This window comes from Gadus morhua, chromosome 19 (assembly GCF_902167405.1).
Source record: "Gadus morhua chromosome 19, gadMor3.0, whole genome shotgun sequence".
NCBI classification, from domain to species: domain Eukaryota; kingdom Metazoa; phylum Chordata; class Actinopteri; order Gadiformes; family Gadidae; genus Gadus; species Gadus morhua.
The window spans coordinates 11,965,242-11,993,200 of NC_044066.1; the positions used below are offsets into that span (position 1 = coordinate 11,965,242).

Here is a 27,959-nt window from a genome sequence, read left to right on the forward strand (position 1 = left end):
ACAAAACTAGTTCAATTATTCTGCTTGTGAACCTCACACCAAACATGCCAAACGTAGGGACCAAAGCCCTCTCTCCCCCCCCCCCCGCCTCCCTGTCTTCAGCCGCAGGTCACAGGCTGCTGGCCCCGCCCCCACAGGTGTGCTCACGACCAGTGCCCCCCATCCCCTCCCAGGTGTCTGTCATCATCGCTCTCCCAGGTGTATGTGTGTGTGCGAGTAGAGTGGGGAGGTCTAGAGGAATTCCAACACCAAAACATGGGAGTCAGTCACCGAACTTTATTCTCTTCAGTGCAACGTAGAACAATCAAAAGTTCAAAACCAAAGGTACATTCATTAAGGAGCACCGTTGATCGGTCTTATTGTGGTCCGAGGCCACGGACTCTGATTCAACAACAGTTTATAACTGTTTTCTGGCTATAAAATCAAAAAAATCAGAAAAAAAACAAAAAATAAAAACACATTAAAAGTTGGATTCACAATACATTTATGGACAAGAATACTGTTGAGTGAATGTGTAAACAGTTGATCATATAGTAGGCGCAGATAATGAATACTGTAGGTAAAGATACCCCAAGGCAATTAAGATTCACGAGTCATCATTGATCTTAAAAGGACATTGTAGATTTAAAAGCACAGGAGTATAAAGTATGCAGACAATCCAATTTTGGTTTTCCATTATACATGTTTATACCACAAATATTGTTGATATACTGTAGGGCATGATGAAGTAATCATTAAATATTTACCCAACTGTACAATTAATAATGGACCTGGGATATTATTGTACTTAACATATTCAAGATTAAACATTTGACTAAATACAGTTTCAATTGCCCCTGTAATAATCACAGATGTGCCGTCAATATAGTGGCAAATAATCAATAAAAAAATTGGCATAATAATCACAGAATAAATATATTAAATGTGCAAGGTGTCGGGAATCAATCTAACTGGTATAATTAAGATATGCATCATTAATATATGATGAATAATATATTTTTTACTCAGTTTGGTTTGACTGCTCCAGTATTCAGTTATTACAAAACAAACCATATTTCTGCATTAATGATGCGTTCACTTCCAAATCATTGAGAGAAGCTACCAAAGTAAAAGCAACAAAAGATAATATGGAATCAAGAAAGCAGTGACAGGGAATGTTGCAGGAATGTGTAGTGAATTTCTCCATAATAACAGTTCCACTTTTACAGCCCACCCTTGTTATGTACAGCTTTGTAAAAGTGGCAGTTTTCCCCCCGAAGAATGCCACAACAGAGAAGAGTCTCCATTATAGCAACTAAAGAATGTACAGCTACACATGGACTCTCCGGAAGTTATGTGCGTTTGTAATCTTCGCGGAGAAACTATGAGGCTGACAGGAAGAGCAGATTAAAGATTGTATCCACAATTATAGTCATTAAAAGGTACAGGTCCAATGTACATTCAATTAATGTTCTCTTTTGACTAACTGATCAACAACTAGTGTACACACACAAATCTATCCATTTCAAAATGCATACCTGATAAAAGTTTGAAATAGACTTCTCTAGGACCTTTAATTAAAAGCAAAGGGAAAGGCTTTTAAAGTAACATCATTCGAGTGAAGACTTGTGAAGGCTACCTCTTCATCAATCACAATCCAACAGCCCTTTGAGAACTGGATCTGTGATGTGAAACACCTCTAGGAGATCACCCTATAATACGTTTCACCCCTGCCTAGTTCCGTGGTAAGGGTTAGGGACCACAATTTAAATTGGGAATCCAGTCCTCTGAATTTTCCTTCTTTTGCCACCATTGCAGACCTGTCCCCTGAACCCAAGTCTCCCCCCCTCTGGTTAAAGGTGGCGTGCGCTCTCTAATTAAGCCCCTATGAAACGAGGAACTTCCCTTTGGTACGTTCCACTGTGGTCACTGTGATGTTCCCTGAAGAGCACGGCAATGTGGTGAAGTAGCGATAAAAAAGGTTTAAAAAAGGCACAAAGAAAACCTGAGATACATACTCGCCCACTGCGTCGTTTCCAATCGCTGAAAACAAGTCAGAAGGATGTTAGAACCACAGGGGGAAGGGCCTTCAAAATGGAGCCTCACACACAGATCTGACTATGAAGAACCCTTGTGTCGATGGTGATCAGGAGACAAATTAAAACGAGAAAGGAAATCAATGAATCAATAATAAATCACAGCATTCTCGTTAAATATTCACTACCTGAGATTCCTCTGTACATGTCTGTGTGTGTACGAGTGACAGACAGAAGACAAAGAGGGGTACAGGTTCTCTTATGGCTGCCTTCTCATTGGTTATAGTAGTAGTGGGCGGGCTTAGGATTGCCTGTGGATTCTGGGGGCCCCAGGTGGTACTGGGTGGGCTGGGTCACACCACCACCCAGCTGGGTTTGGGGGCTCCCTCAGAGAAGTGGGGTGTGGGGATGAGCTGGTCTTCACCCCCCTCCTCCTCCTCTTCCTCAGTGGCGTCCTCCGTGTCTGTATCTACAGTCAGCAGCACCTGCAGACACACACACACACACACACACACACACACACACACACACACACACACACACACACACACACACACACACACACACACACACACACACACACACACACACACACACACACACACACACACACAGTTGTGTAAGCATGAGATTAAATTCAAGCGATTCCAAAGGCATGTTAAGAAATTTTCCACTATCAAAAAACTTCTAAAATATTTAAGGGAAACATCTTTTATGCATTACTACTGCCACATTTCCTTCCGATGATCAAACATTTTCCACACGGCGTAGCCAGCAGAGAGTCTGTAAAATAAGATCCCAGGTTGGAAGCCCATCTCTGGGTGTAAAGCTGGGACGCTGATGATCTGTTGGATCCATAAGCTGGCCCTGGCTGCACAGCTATACAACGTTTACGGTCTCGGGGCCTTCTGCAACACCCCCACCCTGCTGTGGCCCTCCGGCTCTGATCCGAGAAGCAGAGGCTTCTCTGGGCTCGCTCGTGTGCTCCATAATCCATCCCATAATATTATATCCAGAATAGAGAGACGCAGGGCAGTGGATCACAACACCAGCATTGTGACCACACTGCGTTCGCCTTACTCTCCCCCTCTGTCACTCAACCTCCCTCCCTCTTACTCATTCTCTCCATTGCGTTTGACCAGCATACTCTTTTCCCCATCCTCCCCCCCCCCCGCCTCCACCCAATCTATCTCATTCTCTCAATCCCCTTCTTCTATTCAGCTCAGCTTTCCATAACATCGCGCATCAGGGGGAAATAGAGGGGGAATAGAGCTTGATTCCCAAATGTCACATTTAATACCGAGATGAAGGGATGTTGTGTTGCTCCCAGAGGGGAAAGCGTGTGTGCCTGTGTGTGTGCCTGTTTGTGTGTGTGCTTTTGAGCACGCATGTGTGTGTAAACGTGTGTGTGTGTACCAGGGCCCCCAAGAGGAATCCACTATTCCATAGTTCAGAAGGAAGACACGGGCTACTGTTCAAGTGACATTGTGGGCGGCCTTTGCGGCTGCGTTCCCGTGGCCTCAAGACAACAGGGGCTGTTGAAGTGACAGAGTCCTTCCATGTTCCCACTGCGCTTTGCTACCACTAATGGGGTAGAAAAAACAGGCCAACTGTTTGTGCCATTCAAGAGCCATGGTGTAACTTGGAACAAGCTCCGAGGTGATGTGTTGACGCATGCTCAGAGTCCACTCGGAGCGCCCGCTGTGGTTTAGCCTGGCGGACGTAGTCACAGTTTGTTGTACCATTTAGGAGAAAGAAAGGCCACGAAGGCCAATATGTGACATGGTGCCAAGTCTGTATCTAACAGGTTACCATTCCCCATATAATTAACAACTCAGTTATTTCTCCATTGTCGATCGTAGCCATGCATTCTGGATGTACGATGCTGATGGTGATGCGGCTGGTCTCACAGTTGGTCTTATCTGGTGAAAGTCCTTCTGGGTAATGTAGGAAATGAACACTCTGGGACAGATGAGTCCCGACTGGTAGTAAATAGAGAATCCTTAGAATAACAATGAACCATACAACCACACAGATAGGAAAGTAAACAGGGGGACTTTTAGCCCCTATTATTCCCAATTTCGTATAAACAATACGGCAAGGTTTTATGGGACGTTTTTTGTCCATGATCTCACCTGGGATTCGTCGTCGGCAATGAACGGCAGGGAGCCCGACCGCGGGAGGCCGGGGCCGCTGTCGCACGAGTCCTCCATGCTCTTCGTCGTCTTGTACTTCCTCATCATCAGACTGTCCACCACCCAGAACATGATGGACTGCAGGCGGGCGAGAGACACAGGAACAGAGTTGGAGAAGATACTGAGTTCAGAGTCTAGATCTCTCTCACTGTATACATCTTTAGACCGTTGTTTTTTATTATATGTTAATACAAATATTCCATCTATAATATATTGAATATAATAAGCCCATATATGTCCAGTTAGGGAGAGAGAGATGTTTTGGAACAGTTTAATTGACAGTTGATTGTCAACTATTTTCATCCCTCTCAAATCTGAAACACCATCTCTATCTTTAACTTTAATCTTATCTTATCTACTCATCTGGGGAGCGGAGGAAGGTTCTGGAAGTTTGAGAGCCCACTCACGTTGACTATGAAAGGCACGATGAGCATGACAACCACCAGCTCCAGCTGGGGATCAGTGATGTAGCTTAGCAACACCGCCTGCAACTGTAAACAAAAGGGGCGGTCAAATAAAGTTGGACCTTCTTCTGACCTTTTACTTTTACTCAAAAATATATATATATATAGAAATGTACATTCATGTTTACATAGGTGTTGCTTGTTCAACATTATTTGTTATAACTGAAGAGACCTCCATTTTCTTTTCTGTGTTTGTTCATACAGGGATAACTGACATGGAAAAGGACGTGTGATTCATTTTTACAAGCAAGTGTTACACCTGTTCACCTTGCTCTTGCACTCTACAGTATGTTAGTATGTTAGCTTGTTATACAGCATGAGCGAGAACAGACTGAGTGAAAGGGTGCATCACAAACCACACATCCTATATATAATAGAATTCAAAGTATTAGAAATATGCTTATTAAATATAAATACACATATTTTTCACATATTTCTATGAACAATAATTATTTCTTTAAGATAATAATCATTATTTCTTTAAAATAATAATAATTACGTTAAAAAAATACCCTTTTTTCAATACTTTGCAATGCTAGATTGTAGTCGAGATTAAGATATACAGATCCAAAAGTGTTAAGGTTAAATAAAAAGGTTAAAACATCAAACTTATAATGTATTACCGTAGTTCCCGATACAAAACCAGATGTATTTCTGCTTTTGGAGGTTTATTTGTATATTGTGAAAAGAGATACAGAAAAGTAGCCGTTTGTGGCTAGCTTCTATGCGTGTGTGTGCATGCGTGTGTGTGCGTGCGTGTGCATGTCTGTGTAGTGTGGCGGGGGCCCCACACTCACGTTGGTCCAGCCGGGGACCAGCAGCACCAGGCTGACCACGGCCTTCTCCAGCACCATGATGACCAGGTAGAAGCCACACTGTCCCAGCCACGCCGCCGCCTGGGGGGGGTCACCTGGAGGTCAGACAGAGGTCAGCGCCATGGGAAACCCCAGAGGGGTAACCCCACAAGGTCAAAGTCCTAAACTCTGAAATATGTTAATTTTACCTGTGTGTTTGCTATTAATAATATTTTGCTATTGTCAGTAGCACTTGACTGTAGTGATTTAGGGGACACTAAATCTTATGATTGGTCCAGATACATTTAATTAAGGAGTTGGTATGGGGTAAGGCTCCTTGCTTTGGTTTGGAGCCAGACACCAATGAACCCACAATACACTACTGCTCGCGAACGTAGCTCCGTTGTTCACTAATGGTTCAAGAGCGGCATCTAGTGGTCATGGTTGGAAGTACAAAGCATTGTTTAATTGAAAGTTCCAGTGCGTAGCATCTAGCATCAATTTAGTTGCATCTAGCGGTGAGGTTGCAGATTGCAACCAACTGATTACCACCCCTCAACCCTCCCTCGACTAGGGTGCCCTCTACTGGCCATAATGTAAGGTAATTTAAAAAGAATTGTGTCATGGTCTAACTACAGCATTGAGTAGCCAAACTTCCTGTTCCTGTTAAACGCCATTATCATTGAATCACCTGAATACATATGATATTTTGGTGAGGGCAAAGAAAATACTAGCCATCACTTGCTATATGAATTAAATCTAAAGCTCTATATCGTTGAAAAGATTAACTTGCAAACCAGATCCTGTTTTCTCAGGTTTCACATGTTTGGGTGAAGGTTTACTTTAACAATTTATTAATACCGGAGGGGGATTTCAAGTGTTTTATGTGTCTTATCTTTGAAGGCCAAATAACACCACTGATGACACACCAGGTTTTTTCCAATTTGCTGATTCACCGAAATTGAACCAATCATGTTGGTGCTCCTTTATTTGGTTTGCATGTGTCTGGTCTATCTAACAAAGGGCTGTGTGTGTGTGTGGCCTCGGCCAGGCAGTCTGTTGTTGCAAGGCAAACATTTGCGCTTGTTTCAAAATGGCCGCTCACCGTATTCTCCAAACGTGAGCAGTGTCCACTGCTTGTGCTCCACCAGCTTGGACACCAGCCGGACTCCCGCCCAGATGAACAGCATCCCCAGTGTGGCGTCCAACAGGAAGTTGATTAAGTAGCTACAGGAAATGACACGAAATTCCGGTTGGTTATCCCCGTTGAATATACAACCATAGAACGACGATAACGATGATGGAGATACTAGTGTTTAACAGACACATGAAAAGGTTGCCGTTTACATTCTATAAATCACAATCTCAAAACCTAACAACAATTACAACATGCAGTTTTATCCATAGCATGCGGCCCGGGGACCAACGATTCTAACTGAAAAGACTTTACTAACTGAATCAATAAATCAATGAATAATTGGTCAATTCAAAATAGATAAAGTAGCTTTAGAAATGCAATCATTGGTTTTTGGTCCTTCTGCTGATGCAACCAGGCCTAATAAAACAGTCTATGGCGTCCCTTTGACGGGGGGGCCCCTGGGGGGGTCCTGGGAGGACCTACAGAGAGCAGGGGTCCTCCTCAGTGAGCGTGGACAGGAACACGTTGGCCAGGTGGATGAACAGCGCCCCGATGGCCTGCTTGGACGTGTCATAGAACCTGGGGGGAGAGGAGGGGGGGGGGACAGGAAGTGATGAGGGCCAGGCGCACGTGTCCGCAGGGGAACCGATGAGGGAGAGAAGAGGAAGACTCAAAGCCACGATGTAGACTAAGGCCCAATCCCATTTCTACCCCTTCCCCTTCCCCCTCCCCCTTGTTTTGAAGGGTTAAGGGAAAGGGGTAAGGGGAAGGGGTAAGGGGAAGGGGTAAGGGGTAGAAATGGGATTGGGCCTTAAAACGAAAAACAATGACGTTTGTATAGTCTGTCGAACAGCGGTGTAATATAGACGTTTAAACATGGTATAGCCAAAATCTCATGACATTTAAATGATTGATTGTGTCTTTTTACCTGCCGGGCTCGAGACATCTAAAAAATGACCTGCCAAATGGTGAAACTCGTCAGCCATTGGCTGGGGGCAGGAGTTCATTTTTGAACGTGGTACAATATACCAACAGTGATAGGTGTGCTTTTCGTTTATCAAGAGTCGCGGAGAGACAAGACTAAATATTCAGGCGGTATTGTTGACCAAGGGCAGGCAGTGATGTATTGGGGGGCGCTTGGGAAATGTTTGACTCATTTCTGCAAAGCAGCCTGCACACACTGACTACTGACTGGCGATCAAAGCCACCCTTCGATTTGGTCTCAACCCCGCCATTGTGTTTGTGCAAACACATCATTTCTGTTTTTGGTATATCAGGGCCTTAAGGGGAGGGAGAGACAGAGACATAGACACAGAGACAGAGACAGAGACAGGGCGACTACTGACCAGATCCGCCATGGTCGTCTGATGCTCGCAGGTTCTCGGAACCTCTTCACTGGAAACAAAAGAAAGAAACCAAAACCACATGTTCACTTCACTTACGAAATACAATCCTGTGGGCAGGTGGTTTAATAAGAGCAGCCAGTGTCTGTTGCTGTGGGCTTGTTATCATGACTCACATGCATACTGGCCCAGGTTTTAAATAAATGCTGGGCTTCTCTCTGGGTCTAGGACTCACACAGTCTGCTCTGCTTGTTTACCACTACAGCCATATCCCAAGGACTGCAAGGTGACTCACACACGCACACACACGCAAATATCATGCACACAAACACAGATATGTCTGTGTTTTTTTTGTGTTTTTTTCTGACTTATGCTTGTTCGCCTTATATTATTTTGTTTTTGTTTTGCACTCATGTTATTCTCTCTTGTTTGTTATCCCGGCAACATTGTAAAGTAGCACCTGTCCACCCTAAAAAAATATTCTCAGACAGAAATAAAATAAAGGTTGGATAAATTAATTAATTCACAGCAACTGTTGCTTAAGCAATCAGGGCACCTCTCTTCAGACTATGACCAGGGTGGGGTAGGGGTTGGGGGAAGGTTGGGGGAGGCATGCTACACTGTAGTGCTGGAAGCAACCACCCCTGCACAATGAACATGTGAGAGGGTCGGGGGTGTTGTCAGGACACGACGCGTGTAAACATTAACACACCAGCGGATGTCCTCTGACCTGAGGGAGCTACGCGCGCGCGCACGCACGCACGCGCACACACACACACACACGCACACACGCACACGAGGATGGGAGGGAGGGGGAGCGAGAGAGATATTGATTACTCTACTAATAAGTAACTGAGTGGAGGCTAGCGAGTGTATTGATCCGTCGCCCCTCCCAACTGTCTAACCTTGTTACGGAGACAAAAAGCAACACAGCGAATTGGGCCGCAATAAATCTGATATCTGATGACAACAACAAAAAATAACACCGGGAAGGTTGATCCTCCTTCCAGCTCGACACACGCTCAAACATTAAATGTGTATTATGTTGTTGTTGTGTATGTGTCATTTTTCAATGTGGACTCTATTGAGTTACTTCATAAGAATCCATTTGTTACATTGCAGGATAAGGCAAACTCAGGTCAACCATTGTTGGATCTAAAAAAACTTGGCTCGCTAATCTCCTTCCACTCAGAGTGACCGTTGCTATGAAAGCGTTTTGTTAAACAAACTTCCTGAGAACGTTGCTCCAAAATACTTTTGTAAAACAAACGTCCTTCCACTGAGAGTTGCCGTTACTAAACTTCTACTGTCATTCCTCAGAGCTTGAGAAAGTTTGGCCTCTAGTTCCTCTTTAAAAAGTTCTCCCTTTTGCCTTTGGGACAGAACAAGAGACACATTTCTCCTGCACTGACCTCGTCATTGCCTCACAATATAGACACACTCACAAACACCACCTGACCTGCTCCAAGCACGCACCCACAGTCAACATTATGAAACTAATTAGTGCTTACAAAAATGTGTCCTAGAATTCACGTGCTTATTAGAAAATCATGCGGTGAAGGAATATTTTGCAAAACCCCAATTATTTGAGTTTTGGGTTACTTTGCAAACCATTACACATAAAAACAGAAATAAAAGTTAAAAAAATGTGCTTCATACTAAATAATACAATTAAATGTTATTTTCTTATTTATGAAATCATGTTTAGTAGGTAACGGACGGTCAATGCTTATGAAACCGAAGTATGGCTGCGGACCTACATGCATTTCACATGAGACTTAACCGCACTGATGAAATGCACATTAAACATTGAAATACCCCAATCTACGGCCTCGTGAGGTTCATTGTGCCTGGAGATACAACCGTCCTAGAAACCAATAATAGGGTGGGGCCATTCATAGGCAGTCAGCTGCACCATGGATGTGGGCTATGACAAGAGGTCAGCTGCCTCAGGATCACAAGTTAGTTCCTCAATAACTGGCTATTGTTCAATAAAGAGACTTTCTCTCAACGCTCATTGGCCAACCACGTTCGGCTCCCTTGCAACCATCGCGTTAAAAAACAACGCATAGGGTGACACGTTGAATGGCTGAATGTTCTCTTGGTATTTAAAAAAAATAATAATAATAGCTAAGACGGCATCTAATAGTTTTTTAGTAACATATAATGTTGTTTCCTGCCGTCAAAGATGCCACTTTGGCTGTATGTCGAAACAGAAAATGTAAACAAAGCGCCACGTGGAAAACGTAAACATGTCTCTTACGCGTTGTTATCTTACACCAAGAAGATCATCGATCCATGCACTAAACAGGTCATTGAATTGTTTGTTGGATAAACTAGGCTACTCACGCATCAGAGTGCTGAACGCCACGACGCCAAGCAGCCCTTGGATCAGCACCCCGAACCTGTCCGTCAGGGCTCCGTTATCGCAGCCGTGCGGGGTCGCCTCGATGATATCAGACATATTAGTTATTTCCGTTACTTTATTGATGTCCAATCGATCCGGCAGTAAAATCTCTTTGTATCCGTTAATGTCCATGTTGATAAGGTTACTTAAATACAATGCAACGAACAAAGGGGCACTTCTTCAAAAACGGCGTTTTGTTGACGAAATGTGGGACTCACGTTCTCTTCAAAAGATAAAATCAACCGAAACAATAAAAACAACACCGCCGATTTATGGACCGACGAAATGACAAGTAGTCCAGAGACGGACTTTCGTTTCTAACTCTAAAACCGTTAAGGAGAAAAAGGAGGGTGATCGATTCTCCGTAAAGCCGACACATCCTCTTCACAACAAACCAGCTCAGGGCAGGGCGTGACGTCACCTCCCCCAGCTCTCCCCTAAACTCGCGATGCTTCGGGAGATCTCCTCCTGTCTTTTGTCTTTCAATCTCGCCCTCGCGCAAACATAGGGGCGATCGCGATGCTCACTCCAACTGTGTCCAAAGCGGCTAGATAACGACCCCCAATGCGATCGTAACTCCGTACATTACGCAATTTATATACACAGTAAGCTATAACGAGATGTAGGACAGTTACGAGCATGTACTGTATGTTTATTTATCTATTTGATGTAGGCCTATTTATAGGAAGAACTAATATAGGCTATATGTCACATTTATGTATTATATTTTTTATATCAATACAGAATGCCACATCATGATTGTATCAGCCCTATTCATATTCACATATGTTGAGTCGGCCTACATACCACCCGCCCACTGTGCATGGGGAAAACAAAATATCCCCTTTATCTCGTTAATCTGATGCGGGTGTACGGGCCTATACTACCCCAAAACAACACAGGTTCCTCCCTTTAGGTCCATGGCGCAGGGGTAGGCCTATTTTGTGCAGAACCATGGCACGAATCGCACGTGGGGGGATAATCCCTTCTCCCGCGCGCTTGGAAAAGCCTCTTGGATGCCAGATTAAATGAAGCACGGCGCGCGCCCCAACCATCTGTTACATCACAAGTGGGGTCTACTCTACTCTAACCGTTTGTTGGCACTTCAGTGACTCGGGCCGATGCGGTACACGGTGCAGTCGGTGACTCGGGAGAATTTAACCCCATTAACAACACGAGAGAGGAGAGGCGGGAGAACTGTAAAAATATCAGATCTTTCTGATTAGTAAAACAATTAATTTAGGCTACTTAAAGCTGTCTCGTGATCCTTAGGTTTGATGGGTTGATTGAATGACTCTCTGAAATGTCCCTCACCTACATCTTAACCATTTTACTGCAGGCTTATTGTCTGACAAGTAGGTCCTTTAGGCGAAATGCAAGCAAAGAACAGCGAACATATGTCGGTGAAAGCGCATCGCTAGCCTATATGGGTTATTCAGTAGGCTAAAACTTTAATTTGACTACAGAGCTAAAACGTGCGCACCGCCACTAGAGGATAGTGTTGACTCGAGATATTGGGTTGTTTAAAAGTGTTTTCACCAAACCTCATGTGTAAAATATATGTAGTCAGTTAATGGTTGAAATTTATTTTATTTTATTTTTACAAGCAGGTTCTCGCCTCTTCTATTCCTTGTCTGTTTATTGCGGTGCTGCCGGGTCACTTAATTTTCATGTGGATTTTCTTTTATAGGCTTTATTTGCCAGATGGCATTATTTTTTTGTGAGGGGGGGGGTTGCGGATTAGATTTCTGTTGTTGCATCCGTTCAGTGTTCGTTCTCATCATTCACATATCAATGAGCTAATCAATGGCGTGTATAATTGCCTTCTTGTTTAATAGGAAGGAAGGTTACATTTAAATATTTCAGTGATTTATAACCCAAATACGCAGCGATTTTCTTTGTGTGTGTGTGTGTGTGTGTGTGTGTGTGTGTGTGTGTGTGTGTGTGTGTGTGTGTGTGTGTGTGTGTGTGTGTGTGTGTGTGTGTGTGTGTGTAAGTATGCGTGCGTGTGTGGTTTGGTGCGTGTGTTTTTATTTTCGTCTGTGTGTAAATGTGTTGGTGTGTGTGTGTGTGTGTGTGTGTGTGTGTGTGTGTGTGTGTGTGTGTGTGTGTGTGTGTGTGTGTGTGTGTGTGTGTGTGTGTGTGTATGTGTGTGTGTAGGTGTAGCCTTCGTGCGTGTGTGTGTGTCTGTGTGTGTGTTTTATAGTAGCCTACCTTGATAGTCAAAACCAATATAGGCCTACTCCAAGATTTAAACGTTATAGGTTACTTTCCTATGGATAAAATGGAATTCCCCTTTCTGCCAACGCAATAAATTATCAAGCACTTCCTTTACATGATCTAGCCTATGTGAAACGGAAACCTATTGTGGGTTTTTTCCGTGTCACGAGGCGTGGACTATGACAATTATTTGATTTCCTCCAAAAATATGTTTGGGTAACCAGGAATACATTTCGTCAATAGGCAATGGACATATTTAAGTCTTCTAAAATATGGCTTAATGCGTTTCCCGCTTCCGATGTGTGCGTGTGTGCGTGTGTGCGTGTGCGTGTGTGTCTGTGTGTGTGTGTGTGTGTGTGTGTGTGTGTGTGTGTGTGTGTGTGTGTGTGTGTGTGTGTGTTTGCGTGCGTGCGTGCGTGCGTGTGTGCGTGTGTGGTGTGTGTGTGTGTGTGTGTGTGTGTGTGTGTGTGTGTGTGTGTGTGTGTGTGTGTGTGTGTGAGCTTCTTTGCATTGGAGAGAACGAGCACAAAAAAAAGGGGGTGGGGACTTTAACGTCTCTATTTATAATTGGCCAAAACAAATTTGTTTGCAACTGCACTAAAGGTCAACGAAGGAGTTGGCTAGAAAAATATCTGTCGAATTATTTTGGACATGCGCAGAGCGGAGATGCCATATTGGAAGGAGGGTTTGGAGTGCAGCAGCAGCAGCAGCTGAAGACGTCGCTCGCTCGCTTTCAGAGAACGAAGGGAAAAGGTCTGGAGGATTTAGACGCGAGAAAAACTTCATCGAGGTAAGACAGGTGACAGCTTTAGGTTTTCTTTGTGTATTTGAAGTGGATTTCGATTGCGGACATGCGTTTCCCGAACGAAACGAGCAACGAGAGAGTTTTTTTCCTGCTTGGCAAAAAAAAAAGCTTCAAGTGCTCCGAGGCGGTTTGTGTAGAAACAGAAATACTAGAGCGTTCACGAGCCAAGTTGTTAAAAGTGAATGTGTGCGTGTGTGTTTGTGTGTGTGTGTCTCGCCTAATTATAGCTTTCACTTTTTGATGAACACGTCGACTCGTGGCACTTTCGATATCATTTTTTTGCTGCATAGTTCCTGCTCGTTGTGAATATTTGTTGTTTTCAATCATTTTATTAAAACGCAGTTTAATAGGCCCTTTGCATATAACACAACCAAAAACCCGCCTCAAAGACAGATTTTTATCTCACTCCAAGTGTTTCTTTGGGCCCAAATGAAGGGTGGATGTTTCAACCAAAAATATTTTTATATTGAATAATTCACTTATTGCGGTCATTCGCCTTGTTGAGTCACCGCCTTTTCCGCGCAAAGGTGCGTGAAAGTCATCCGAAAAAATACCGGACGTTGCCTAAATGTCAAACCACTTTCAACATGGCGGGTTATGTGTGTCAAAAACTGCGCATACAAATCTCTGAACAAGGAAAAAATAAAACGACGGCACATTGCAGAGCGGGCGATGTCTCTTTTGATGCGCACACACGAGCTTTAATGAATTAAATTTAAAGTGTGCGTTTGGCGACTCCGGGGGAGTTTTTTTCCGTTGCAGTTTTGAGTGTGCAAAGTACATGAGCTGGAGTGGGAAACACACATGACCTGCAGCCCGGGCGCACCGTGCACTCGTGTGGCTTCGCGTGCCAGTTTACGTTTCCTCTTTTACTTTTATTATGCATTTTCCGAATATAGATATATATATAGATATATATCGGGTTCTGTATAAGGCGTGGATAGCCTGTAAGGCGGTTGTGTTTGGCAGTTGAAGTGAACTGGGAACGGGGGGATTTCACCCCATGTGGTGAAACCCCCATTTAGATATCGGCCTAATTTGTGTGTTGGATTGTTCTTCATTTCGATCAGTTTCGCATTCTGTGTGCATTGTTTCAGTGTTGGTGACTATTTAACGATTAAATTGATAATTGGGTTATTCCACCTATCCCTTTTTTATTTTTTTTATTTCCACGGGCGATTTGCAAATCCTCCGCTCAGCTCTCTTATTCTACATGAGCTCTGCGTTTTTTTGGCGGAATCCGCCTCCGGATTAAAATCGTCAGCAGAACGAAACAACGAGGTCCATGCGATGGACCCGAACAATACATTCCTACATTTGTCTAATCAATAGACTCCACCTTGCCTTTTTAGATTAAGCCGACTGCTCAAAACATGGTAGGTCTATGCATATTGTCCCATAACAGGAGATGTGTGAAGCGCATTCGGGAATGTGTCACAACACAACACCCAACCGTGTTTTCCAATTCCTAAAAGACTCAATTCATTGGGTCTGCTCCACAATATTGAGGATTTCAGGCTGCTCAACAGCTCCTCAAACCACACTCTCATCACGGGGTTGGTTTTTTGATAACGCATTGTATGCAAATCGGTCCGGTCGGTTTTTCTTTTTTAAAGATTTGAGGATATTGTAGGCCTAAAGGCGCGGAGAGATAGCCGTGAACGGGGATGATTGAGACCACTGAACGCCCCCCCACCATGTAATGGCTCTTCAGTACTCCCAGATTAAGATCTATTGAACGAGCACATTTGCAACGTGAACAAGCTCACCCTTGAGTTCACACGTCACATGGGCAACCTCAGTCGCAGACGAATAAATAACTCCCAAGTCAGTCGTTTTATGAAGTGGAAAACAAATGCTTTCAGGAAAACATGGCAACATCTCCATGCTGCGGTGCCCCAAATAAGCGTTCAGCACTTTAGCCAAACAGGTTTAGCATAGTGCTGAACCGTTCACCGTTTTTCTCCTCTGCTTGTTCATTAATGAACAGCGAGTTCTGTCTTGTGCGCACGTTTGTTATTTTGCAGCATTGGGGCTGACCTTCCGGAACCACATTTATGTCATTTGTTTTTTAGTTTTTCTATCATTGAAGGACATTTTGAAAACCATGAACAGCGAGTCCATCTTGAAATCACGGTTGTTCAAAAAAGAAAGTATTGTCTCCCGTTCCCTAAATAAGAGGAATTTCTAAATTCGAGTCCAGCATGTCCGCGTCCCCCCAACAGATGACGGACAGCATGTCGGACTAACGAGCGGCAAAACGCGGGCAGGAACGGAGGCATGTGTGCTTTGGTAGCTAATCTCTCTAAATCCTTTCCTGTTTAATCGTCTGTAAACTTGGCTTCAGGGGAAAGGCGTGGACACCAACGTGTGTACGGTGCCCGGGGGACGTGTGTGTGTGATTGGAGGGGGGGAGCTTGGGGTCGTCTGAGTGCTAATCAGTTGAGACCCCAACTCCTCCATCTATGGAGGACAGAACAGTAGTGGCCCGCTCGGCCCTGGGATTATGTGTACCAAACAGGGTTCTTCTAATCTCTGGTACTCCCGTCCTCGCCAATCTGGGCGCACACTTTCGTCCCATTTGAGATTCATTTCCAAAAAAGAATGGGATTAACAGCAGGTCATTTGGATTGAAAACACACACACACACACGCACACGCACACGCGCGCGCGCGTTGTGAACATCAGTTGCATTCTGCTTTTGTTGATTTCAATTACACCCTTTTTTTGTTCTTGCACTTCATTCATGAATCAGGGCTCCTCGTGGTGCTTCATTCTCCGATGGTGGATTTGTCTGTGGAAGAAACAGAGTCTGATCATTCTGGCACATTCTGAGTGCATTAGTGCTTTTCCGTGCAATGTTACAATCTGTGTGTTTTGTCACGTTGACGCTTTGATGACTTTGAAAAAAACAGATCATCCGGGAGCATACAGGGTTCCCCTTCCCTGCTGTCCTTGATTTAATAACCCTTTGATTCACATTTAGTCAGACATGTTTTCATCAAGCACTCCCGGTAGGCTCATGGGACTTCCTAACAGTGTTTACAAGCTGTGTGTGTGTGTGTGTGTGTGTGTGTGTGTGTGTGTGTGTGTGTGTGTGTGTGTGTGTGTGTGTGTGTGTGTGTGTGTGTGTGTGTGTGTGTGTGTGTGTGTGTGTGACATGCTCATGTCTTGCATTGCTCCAGCAAAGCAAAGCTGTTGCTCAACACATGGTATGAGGAATATGTGGAGGGGGGATACGTGAGTGGGACAGGGGACAGAGGGTCATCATGGGAAACAAATTAGCTCATCATCTCGTTGTTTACCGATAGGGAGAGGTGTGTGTGTGTGTGTGTGTGTGTGTGTGTGTGTGGCTGTCCGTCCTTCTCAGTGGTATCACAGGATGCAGATGAGTGGTTGGGGGCACAGAGTGACCCCTGAGGACTCATGTCTGTATCGTTTGTGGTTGTTTTTCTTGTTGTTGTTCTGGCTCTGTACCCGAATGGCCACAGACCTTGAAGAGGGAACTGAATAGGCCTCCACACTTTTATTCCTGTTTATAATTTTTTTATCTTCATAAACATTTTATCTTTCATTATCTCAATAACTCCACAAAACCACTGTTTTCAAGTATTACCAAAGCTGCGACGTTTCCTGCGGCATTTTTTTCCTCTGTGCCACGGGCTGGTATCAGCCGATGGAGGCCATGGTGGAGGGAAAAACCTTGACGCTTGTTTTTTCAGGATGGATTGCCACAGAGTTAATTGTGGGTGTGCTGGAGGAGAAGTGTGGGTGTAAGCGCGACTCTATGGCTGACTCACGATCAGCGTAGCCCTGGGTGATGGAGAGAGAGAGAGAGAGAGAGAGAGAGAGAGAGAGAGAGAGAGAGAGAGAGAGAGAGAGAGAGAGAGAGAGAGAGAGAGAGAGAGAGAGAGAGAGAGAGAGAGAGAGAGAGAGAGAGAGAGAGAGAGAGAGAGAGAGAGAGAGAGAGAGAGAGAGATTCTAATTTGGTTGCTGGCATTTGAGGCTGTTCATTCCTGCATAGTAGAGATGGAAAATAATGAAGACAATGGAGTTATCCAGTTACTGTGACAGACTTAAAAAAAAATAATAATGGTTTGCTTTCTACTTAAATGCATTCCTCTCTTTGATTACTGCAACGGTTGTTATTTATATCCCAAAGTAACTGAAACCTTACGCAGAGTCGAGGTTGGATTGCAAACGTATGTTTGATAGATTGGGCTGTTTTTATTCTCCCGGAAACTAAAGTTCCTCATCTGTGCCAGCTGCACTCTGCTCATAATCTGTACCCGCACCTCTGTAATGCCGCTCGTGTCAGGCCTGTTTTTCTACTCTATTGTCTAAGCATAGGCTGGTGATCGGATGAAGAGTTTGTTTCAGTGGTATGCAAATCTAATCCAACCAGTCATGCGCATATGTAGGTTGAGAGCGAAAGAGAAAGGGAGAAGGGAAGAGGGAGGCAGAGACTTTAGACGGTGAACAGGTGGATGCATTTTGACACAGGCACGTTTTATTTTGTTTTTCTTGTCAGTATCATTCAGATCAGTTAATTCGTTCAATAAGACTTTTACACAATTCACGAAAAATATATGGAAAACGAAAAATATGACTTAAGTAATAACGTATATCATTTGAAATGTTTGTATTTTTTACAGTTGCCTAGTGTGGATGTAGTGCTGCGATGCAGTGAAGTCAAACAACAGGCTGACAAACAAACAAAAAAAACTACAAGGTCAAAGTTTAAAGTTCACCGAGCAACGGAGGGCGCAGGATGCAGAACCGAAGCCACGACCGTTCATTGGCTCGGGCCGCCGGAAGGTTCCACCCTTCCACCAATGGAAAAGAAGAAGAGATACCCACAGGTGAGGCCCATTAACCAATCACCACTTTCCTATTTTGCCTATTTACTCTGAATTGATCTACGGGGAACTCTTTTAGGGGGTAAGGGGCAACTTGTCTACAGATTGAAGGCAGACTTTTGGGGTTGGAAGCAATCATTTATATAAATTGAGCAAAACACTCTCCAACCATTACCATACTTCCCCCTGCCCCGCTGCTGTAGTTTTCTGTTAAACGCTGCAACATTCACTCTCTATCTGTCTCGGTCCCTCCAACCCTCTGTCTTTCTCTGCCTGTCGCTTTCCCATTTTCTCTCTTTCTCTCTCTCTGTCTCTGTCTCTCTCTCACCGTCTATCGCTCTGTCTCTCTCTCTCTCTCACCGTCTATCGCTCTGTCTCTCTCTGATCAGATTAAAAGAAGCTAATGACACAGTCAGTGTAAGAAACTCACCAAAAGGGGAATGTTGCCTTTGGCCGACAGCACGGGAAGTTGTCAATTCTGCAGCAGTCGCTTCTCGTTTAGGGGAAGCCACAAGCCTGCTGCTAAGTCGGTCAAATGTTTATTACGGATCTGTGTTCATGTAATACTTTTTTTATGATTCAGATGGCTACACCTTGTGCTTGCAAATGCACCAACTGAAATCTAGATATGGCAAAGCCAACCGGCGTACGATAGTACATTGTAGGTCAAGTCTCACTGTAAGAAAAAGACTTCCTTCCACAAATGTGAGAAGACAAAGATATCAACAAAACAAGAAATGAAGCCTTCGGCATAAGTTCAATTTCTTTCGGGAGTTACTCCAAAATGTCCCTGGTATTGAGTTCACCCACACATATGCGTCAGCTGAACATACTGCCGAATCTGGCCTAGAGCGGGTTGGGGGGGATTTCTGGGGGATTTCTCGTTTTTTTTCCTTCCAAGCATTACAGGTGACTGTCAAAAGTCAGGCTTTGGTCACGTGTGGGCGACAAGACATGCTCCGCAAGCCAAATACAGGTCTCTCTCTCTCTCTCTCTCTCTCTCTCTCTCTCTCTCTCTCTCTCTCTCTCTCTCTCTCTCTCTCTCTTTCCCCCCCCCTCCCTCCCTCCCCCCCCTGGACCAGGTTGGAGACCCCCAAACTATTCATACGGCCCACTCCCCGGTGGCCTGCTCTGACAATCAGTCACACAGCGGGATCCTACATCCCAGGCCCCCCCGCCCAACCCCACACACACACACACTCCCTGCGTGCGTGCGTTCACACACTCTCTCGCCCACAGCGAAGAGAAGCAGAGAGGGAGAGGGAGGTGGAGGATAAAGCGGACACGTTACACCTTCACTCTATCTGTCTCCAGCAGGCTACAGGAAGTGCTTTCTCCTTCACAGGAGCCTTCAGCGGCTTGGGTTTTCTGTGTTTATATTTATATGCAAGGGGGAGGGGCTTATTTGGAAGAATTTGCATATGCTGCGTGTGTAATTATATACACGTTGGTGTGTATTGGCGCCGCTCCGAGCTGACTCATTAGGACTTGCTTTCCAGGTGTCGCGTTGGGCATGAAGACACACATTGTTTTTGTTTTTGTTTGTATTTTTCTGTATTTCGTGTCACTAGGCACACAATGAGAAGAAGTGATTAAGCAATTAATTCCGAAGCCAGCTATTCCGACATTTTTAACTATTATTTCAGATTGACTCATTGATAAAAAAAAACATATGAAAACCACTGGCAAAATATTGTCATCGTGCCTCGCCTCAAATTAGGCGAGTGATGGAATCACTCGACTAATGAGTTTCTGTGTTACTTCCTGTTTGGCGAAACGACATCCAATCAGACGGCGGATCGGCTGAGGAGGAGGCGGAGTTCAACTGGGAGGAGTACATGGAGGAGTCGGGCACCAGTGCCGCCCCACACACGGCCTTCAAACATGTGAGTCGAGGTGACATCATCATGGTGGGCGGGGCGGGGCGGCTCATCGCACATGCAACGCACCTTTTTAACGCCGGGTCATTTGTTTATTTGTCTTTTTGGTACAGAGAAACAGTATTACCGTTTTGGGCTTTTGTGTTAAGGGGTCTTCTGGGAGTTGTAGTTCTTAAGCTTTGTAGTTTTGGGTTCTGACAAAGCAAAATATTTTTTGCGTTGTACGTGGGCTATTATGGGATGCCAAGGACATTGGTCCTTGGCATCGTGGCATCGCACACTCCTCCTAGCAGTATCCTAACCACGGTATATAGAAGGATGGAAAAACAGACCCGCCATTTTCTATTTTGTTATAAAATGTAAACAAACATCTCGTCTGTTCCAAATGAAAGTGCAACAACTAATGGAGTGACCTCTCAGCTCAGTAGGCCTACACTTATTTTTTTTCTACACACACAAACATGCTGACACACAGCCCCACAACCTCACCACAAATACCCCCAGTGTTTAAATGGGGAGGCCGGCCTTACGTCACTCCCTCCCTCGTCTCACGTAACAGACGTTGCACACATATAATCTGCCTTTTGGTCCCAAAGCTGCCACCGCCATGACAGTTACATCACAGGATTCACACTGGTGATGGTGATTGTGATGAGGAAGACTTCTATAGATAGATAGATAGATAGATAGATAGATAGATAGATAGATAGATAGATAGATAGATAGATAGATAGATAGATAGATAGATAGATGTACTGTAGATGGATAGATAGATAGATGGATGTACTGTAGATATATATAGATAGATGAATCTGTTTTTTCGGTTTGCCTTTTTTGTAAAGTTTTATCTGTGGTCGACGTGAGGTAGAGATATCTACTCGAAATCTACTCGAAATCTGGCTAGCGAGCGGTATTTGTTAACGGTTTTTAGGTAAAACCGTTCCGTGTTATTTCTCAACGTGTTCTACGAGTGTAACCGTTCAGTGTCGCAGTTTTGTCCGTAATTCATTGGGATTTTTTATTGTTTATTTTTCTTTAAATGCTTGGATTAATTTAACAAGTTAGATTTTGTTTGTGATAAACTGCATAGAGAATAACGTGTGTGTGTGTGTGTGTGTGTGTGTGTGTGTGTGTGTGTGTGTGTGTGTGTGTGTGTGTGTGTGTGTGTGTGTGTGTGTGTGTGTGTGTGTGTGTGTGTGTGTGTGTGTGTGTGTGTGTGTGTGAGAGAGAGACTGTGACTGCTGGGTTCTCGTCTTGGTTGAGTTGCAGTGAGTCGGGAACAAACCAAGCGTGAATTTTCCCCTTGAACTGTGGCATTCCCATCCACTCCCTCTCACTCTCCCTCTCTCTCTCTCTCTTGTCCGCACCTCTTCCATCCTCTATCTCTCCATCTTATTTCATTCTCTCTCATCTCTCACGCCGTTCTTTATCAAATTTTCCTTAACAGACGCTGTGTCACTCACTGCTGTTGTCTCTTTTGCTCTTATCAAGTTTTTATTCTCCTTCTCCCTCCCTCCCTCCCTCCCTCCCTCCCTCCTTCCCTCCCTTCTCCTTCCCGTCCCCCTTGTTTCCCTCGTGCTCTCTGTTTGGAGCCAGGACAAATTGAAACAGTAATTTCTCTTGGGTTTCAACGCATTCTCTCGCTCTCTTGCGCCGTCTCTCTCTCCCCTCTCTCAAACAAACACACACAAACCAACGCACACGTTTGCACACACTGCCGCCCATTGCTCTCTCTCTCTATAGCCTTCAGTGTCTCTCTCTCTCTCTTACATAAGCCGGCCAGAGTCTTTCAGCACATTTGCATTGTTGGAGCAGGAAGTGCCCAGGCCTGTTTGTATTGTGTTTATGTCTAAGAGGATGGCCTTTTCCACTGTGTGTGTGTGTGTGTGTGTGTGTGTGTGTGTGTGTGTGTGTGTGTGTGTGTGTGTGTGTGTGTGTGTGTGTGTGTGTGTGTGTGTGTGTGTGTGTGGTAAATCATGCATATCCTGCTGGGCTGTATGCGATATTCCTCTGAAGGAGTGCTGTTGCGGCCTCATATATGTCTGGGAAATTAAAACCCTCCAAAAATTCTTCCTTACTCACTCCCGGCTTTCTCCCTGCTTCACATTTTTAGTATTGGATGGAAAAAAAACCTGCACACTCACACACACTCCCTCCCCCATTCTAGTTTACCCTCTCTCGCTCCCTCCCTCTCTCTCTCTCTTTCCACCTGTCTCGGCCCGAGCGCGGAGAACCAAATTTCAGGGAGCCCAAGGCGGGAATCACAGGGATGTCAAGCAGTCTTTGCTTTGCTGCTTTTTTAGAAATAAAAACTCAATTTCCCATGAGCCACCGTGGCCCTTCTGTGGCAGCGCGTTGATTTGTTTGGACAAGTGGAGGAAGAAGTAGCAGTAGCTGGAATTCTGTGTGTGGAATCTAACCCCACGGCAGGAATTTGGAATATTTGGACCCATCGGTTGATAGTTGATTGGCCTTATCGTAGTCTGGAGTACTCTACTTTGTCGGTTCTAAAGCTGATTAATAGAGGCGATTACTGAGGTGTAGTTTCCCGTAATTCTACTATGCAAAGCGCTTCCCTCACACAAATAGCAGTCTGCAAACTAAGCAATACATTTTCAACAAAAAACAATTTCCCCTATGTACTAGAGGGGAAAACAGACCTTCTGCCTAACTGCTAAATCTTAAAGTTATCTATCTTATTTTACTATTTCATTTTATTGTGTGATGTTACTACGTGAAGCACTTTGAGTCTGCCTCGTGTATGAAATGTGCTACATAAATTAAGGTGCCTTGCCTACCTACTGTACTATATATATATATTAAAAAAAAAATAACTATGTCCCCCCCACCCCCTCAAAGTATAAATTGCCACAAACTGCCACCAATGGCCCTTTGGACTGAGTTGAAGCCCGGTGGAAAGAAAACACGGAAATAAACTCCTCTCCATTATTCATTAATCAGAGGAAAAGGAAAAATTGTGCCAGTTGATCCTGTAGACCAAGCTAGTCTTTAAAATCTGTTTTCTACACCTGCTATGCAACAACACTATTACGATACAACCCAGGTGGAGCTAACTAAGTTTGAATACAAAGATCAACATGGTTATTCCCACCGCAGTACCAAGCATAGGTCAACCATAGATAGACACGCCTGAGCTGGGCTGTTAATTTAAACGTATGTGTCAATGCAGTTAAGATTGCCTTGAAGGAAGCTGATATAGAGTGATTGTGACTTGGAAAAGACCTATGCCCCATCGGGCGTTCATTCATTGTGTTGGGTGGTTACCCCGCGGCAAGATGGCGGCATTGTTGACGCATGCTTAGAAGCCAAATGCGATAATGTCAGTATATATATCTATGTAGGACAACAAGCCAATGCTAACAACCCTCAAGTCTCCCTTCTTAAATTCCTCTTTTCATCATTTTTTTTCTCTTTCTTTTCGGGGCCTGTGATTGGCCAGGTGGAGACCAGCCTACGGAGCAGTTTCCAGCCGGGCATGAAGCTGGAGGTGGCCAACCGGGCCGGAGCCGACACCTACTGGGTGGCCACCATCGTCACCACCTGTGGCCAGCTGCTGCTGCTGCGCTACTGCGGCTACGGCGCTGACCGCAAGGCCGACTTCTGGTGCGACGTCATGACCGCAGAGCTGCACCCCGTGGGCTGGTGCACGGCCAACGGCAAGACCCTCGCGCCCCCACAAGGTAAGGGGGTGCTGTGTGTGTGTGTGTGTGTGTGTGTGTGTGTGTGTGTGTGTGTGTGTGTGTGTGTGTGTGTGTGTGTGTGTGTGTGTGTGTTTGTCTAATAGGGAAACAGCTGGCTGGCTTATTCTCTTATTGGCAGAGGGGTGAAAACAGGTTGTTCTTTTTACCGTAATGGCCAATGTTGCGAGGGGGAGAGAGTGAGAGTTTGGGGGGGGAGGGGGTCTTCCATCTGCTAAGGCTGCAGCTAGACCTTCCAGTATACCCAAGTAGATGCCTCCCAACACACACACACACACACACACACACACACACACACACACACACACACACACACACACACACACACACACACACACACACACACACACTCTGACTTCCCTCCAGGTGTGTGTCCATTGGCCGTTAGCTTTAACTGCCCCCCCACGCTCTCTAATAAAAGACCACTAGGAGGAAGAGGAGGAGGGGAGGCCAAGCATTAGCAGAGGCTCTGTTAAAGTAGACTGTGTGTGTGTGTGTGTGTGTGTGTGTGTGTGTGTGTGTGGTGTGTGTGTTTCCTGATGTTTCTTCCTCACCTGCTCCACATCGTAGATGGATGGTGACTCACCCTTCGGTGCGGTCAGGCCATTTATTTTTCGCTCTTCCTCCCCCCCCCCACACACACACCGCGATTGATGAGTAGCGTGTGCACTTTCATCGCCATGGAGACAACGTGTGTGTGTGTTGGGGGGGGGGGGGGGGGGGGTGCGTGTGTTTTGTCTGAAATGGCCAACGGAAAAGGGGTTGTTTTTCGTAGTGTCATTCATAAAAAATATTTAAGACCTTTTTGGATGGGTAAGGGGTGAGGGGTGAGGGGTGAGGGGTAGGGGGTGGGGGTGGTTGTCCTTGCCTCAACTTCCTCTTCAGCCCGTGCTACTGAAGCAGATGGCTGGCTGTCTCAAACTGTGAAGTGTAGAAGTTATCTCTCATGGCGCATCTAATAAACTGCCTGTTTTTTTCCGTGGCTTGCTTTTTGTTTTCGCTATTTTGGAATTCAGACGAGAAAGGAAAAGCTTTAATGTTTTTTTTTTGATTTGAGAAATCGTGTGCGTATGTGTGTGTGCGTGTGAAGGCGTGAGTGCTAAGGCCTCACTCATTGATTTGTCGGTGGACATGTTGACGAGCCGGGTGATGTTTCCCCGATCGGGGACCTATGGGTGTACAAGCTCAGACTTGTCGTCTAGAAATTGAATATTTATGTCAAATGTATTTCCCTCCCAGGTCCTTAGAAAACATACAACACATCCGCCTCACCCATTTGCATGCGATACAGACCGAGCCTTGTCTGTTCTAAATTTAATTTACATGAGACGTTGTATATTTTATCTTCACTTCATAAGAGTTGAATGTCATGAATAAACTATATATTCTCTATCTCCTGTTTCTATAATGTAGCACTCGAAGCAGTTTGCTTATGTGATTAAGTCTAAGCACTCATTATTCTTATACTTTTTGGGTTGTATCTTTGTGGTTGAATGCAATTATTGTAAGTCCCTTTGGACAAAAGCGTCAGCTAACTTAATCAGATGTAATGGAATTTAGTAATATAATGTGTTCAAATATATTCAACATGACACTATGACAGTACGAGCTTGATTGGTGGTGTGGCATTGAAAATACCAAGACCAGGAAGCAATAACAATAAAGGGGGAAAATGTAACCTGATTTCTTTAAATTACCTTTTGGTCCCAAATTTGGGGATCATTAATTTTTAACTGAATTCACCAATGGTTGGATACCCTCCAAAACATGTAAACATACTGTTTAGAAAAACACAATACTTCTGTGTGTGTGTGTGTGTGTGTGTGTGTGTGTGTGTGTGTGTGTGTGTGTGTGTGTGTGTGTGTGTGTGTGTGTGTGTGTGTGTGTGTGTGTGTTGCTGAGTCAGTGTGACTGAGAAGTGTTGAGGTGGCTAGCGGGGGCGTGTCCTTCTGATTCATATAAACATGGTAAATAATAATGATGAGTCACTGCTTATATCTCTATTTTCTTTTTTCTTTTTTTTCTCTCAGATAACCTTTACCTCAGAAAAGGTAAGGAAGCTTTTCTGATGCTTCTGGACTGACCACTTTGTCGACTCTGCTTAGCATGCTATGCAACGTATATCACTTGTGTGGCTTGTTCTATGATAGTTAAGCCCTGGCGCTGTTGCATGTCAGGTATTCTATGCTAATTGACGCTACCCTATGCCATGCTATACTACTCTGCTATGATATGCTACATTATGCTATGCTACACTACTTTATGCTATGCTATGCTATGCTACTCTATGCTATGCTATGCTTGTGGTGACCGTTCTCCCCTTCACCGTCTCTCTTCTAGTCCAAGATGTTTAGCCTCCAGAGCCTAATGCCAATTCCTTCAACGCTGCTATTTCTCTTGCCCTTTTTTTCTCTTGGCTTTTTTTCCCCTCTGTCTCTTTCTCTTTTTTTCTTTCCTTTCTACTGCTCCCATTCTCTCTTTAAAATTGATTCACACACACACAAATGGGGTGCTTAAACACAAACACACTACAATAGAGTATTCGGTAAATGTTATTTTTCTTTCTAAGCACTGACTTGGAGCAAGCTGTGCACAAATGATAGTGCATGTGCCACAGTGAGGCCAAGAAGCACACTATCGCTTTGTGATGGTGTTTTCCACCTTTGGTGTGCGTGTGTGTGTGTGTGTCGGAGTGTGAGAGCGGGTGTGGTATCAGTGTGGTCAAGTCGGCATGCAACAATCAATCATGCGTGTAGCAACGGTAGAGGAGGCTATTTGGGGGAACTACGCACTATAGCGTAGATAGCATAGCTGCCAGGAGTTGGTGATATAACCTTTAAATTATATCCTGATATTTCAGGGTAAATAATTTTTCAGTAACGATAATCATGGCGATATGAAAAAAAACATGTTTATTTCTTCAATTGTCAGTGCTTTTAGTGACATAATAATGCAAAAATCCCAAATCCCAAAAGGTATTCACAGCCCACATGCACTGCCCTTCCCCAGCAATCCGCCTTTTTTCAGACAATTTGTGAGTCAGTAACAGTCAGTAGGGGGCATTGAGATCACTGTCCTCCAGCGATTTGGAGGGAATCAGAGTCACCGGTCAAGAGCAAAGGCCATTAATATGCAATTTTGGGCATTAGCACTTATCAGCACAGCAATTATCAAAATTGACACTGTGTCGTCACTTATTTAGATACCATATCATCAAATAATTCAATAAAAGTATAAATAGCTAAATTGTTTAATAGTTGCATCATCAGAGGCTGATCTCAGCCATTCTGCCATGTGTTGTTGTTGCGTGGTTCCTCCGGCAGTGCTTCCCAACCCTTGACCTAAGTTGTTCCGCTCAATTGTCATCAAGAACTTTTGCAGACCACCTAAAATGCAAACTGGCAAAACATTTATAAATGCACGTGAATTTTCAGATCAAAAAGTGCCAATTTCCCCTTTTTATACACACAGATTTCTGCAAGAAGGCCATGGGCCGGAGGAAAACACTGAAAAAGAAACAGTCAGCAAAGCTGCTTATGCTCCCAGTGTGTGTGTGTGTATCTAGCAAACACAAATGAACACCAAACATCAATGGGGAGGGTGAGGGCTGGGAGCTGGCGAGCCTGTCCAGGCTGGGCTCAGAGCGGGGTTAGTGAGACGCTGGTGTCGGCATGAGCGCTCTCCTTGAGTGTTTTCCCTTTTTGTGGGGGTGTGTGTGTGTGTCTTTTCCTCAGTGCCCCCGTGCTGTTGTTAGTGCACCCGTGCGTATGTATATGCCGATTTTTTTTTTTTATTACATTCCCCATTCCTATAGCGTTAACGGTATACAACGCACAGAGTAGTGTCATCGGCATATAGAAGAACTTAGGGCTGTATGTTAGTATACAGCCCTCAGAGTCTGGCCCACCCCCCACCGAATCGACATAATGCATTCACCACACAGCTTCCTGCCAGGGCCTGATGCAGATCAACGTCAGAGATGAGGTGTGTGTGTGTGTGTGTGTGTGTGTGTGTGTGTGTGTGTGTTTCTCAAGTCATGCTAATCCCGGATGTGCAGTAGTGGCTCAGTGCACTGCACAAAACAGCCACGATTGCAGATTTTAACAATCACTTTAAAAAG

The 27,959-nt window shown here is 44.6% G+C and overlaps 2 protein-coding genes across 3 annotated transcripts in view; one reads left to right on the plus strand and one right to left on the minus strand.

The window, feature by feature from the left end:
- Positions 1-261: 261 nt before the first annotated feature.
- Positions 262-10,768, minus strand: tmem110l (transmembrane protein 110, like). The gene is made up of 8 exons (XM_030341561.1): positions 10,299-10,768; positions 7,953-8,001; positions 7,090-7,185; positions 6,574-6,695; positions 5,472-5,584; positions 4,618-4,701; positions 4,151-4,288; positions 262-2,500 (listed from the first exon to the last, which is right to left on the minus strand). Exons 1-8 carry the CDS (start codon positions 10,486-10,488, stop codon positions 2,369-2,371), a joined length of 924 nt encoding a protein of 307 aa, XP_030197421.1. The 5' UTR covers positions 10,489-10,768; the 3' UTR covers positions 262-2,368.
- Positions 10,769-13,194: 2,426 nt separating this feature from the next.
- sfmbt2 (Scm like with four mbt domains 2) overlaps positions 13,195-27,959 on the plus strand; it is a 34,275-nt gene continuing 19,510 nt past the window's right edge. The window contains exons 1-5 of one of the 2 annotated variants that reach the window (XM_030341543.1): positions 13,195-13,366; positions 18,037-18,243; positions 20,032-20,126; positions 23,581-23,821; positions 25,870-25,890. In XM_030341543.1, coding sequence (XP_030197403.1) covers positions 18,153-18,243; positions 20,032-20,126; positions 23,581-23,821; positions 25,870-25,890 — 448 coding nt within the window. In that variant the 5' untranslated portion in view covers positions 13,195-13,366; positions 18,037-18,152. The remainder of the gene's footprint in view (positions 13,367-18,036; positions 18,244-20,031; positions 20,127-23,580; positions 23,822-25,869; positions 25,891-27,959) is intronic. The other variant, XM_030341544.1, reaches the window with a different exon arrangement.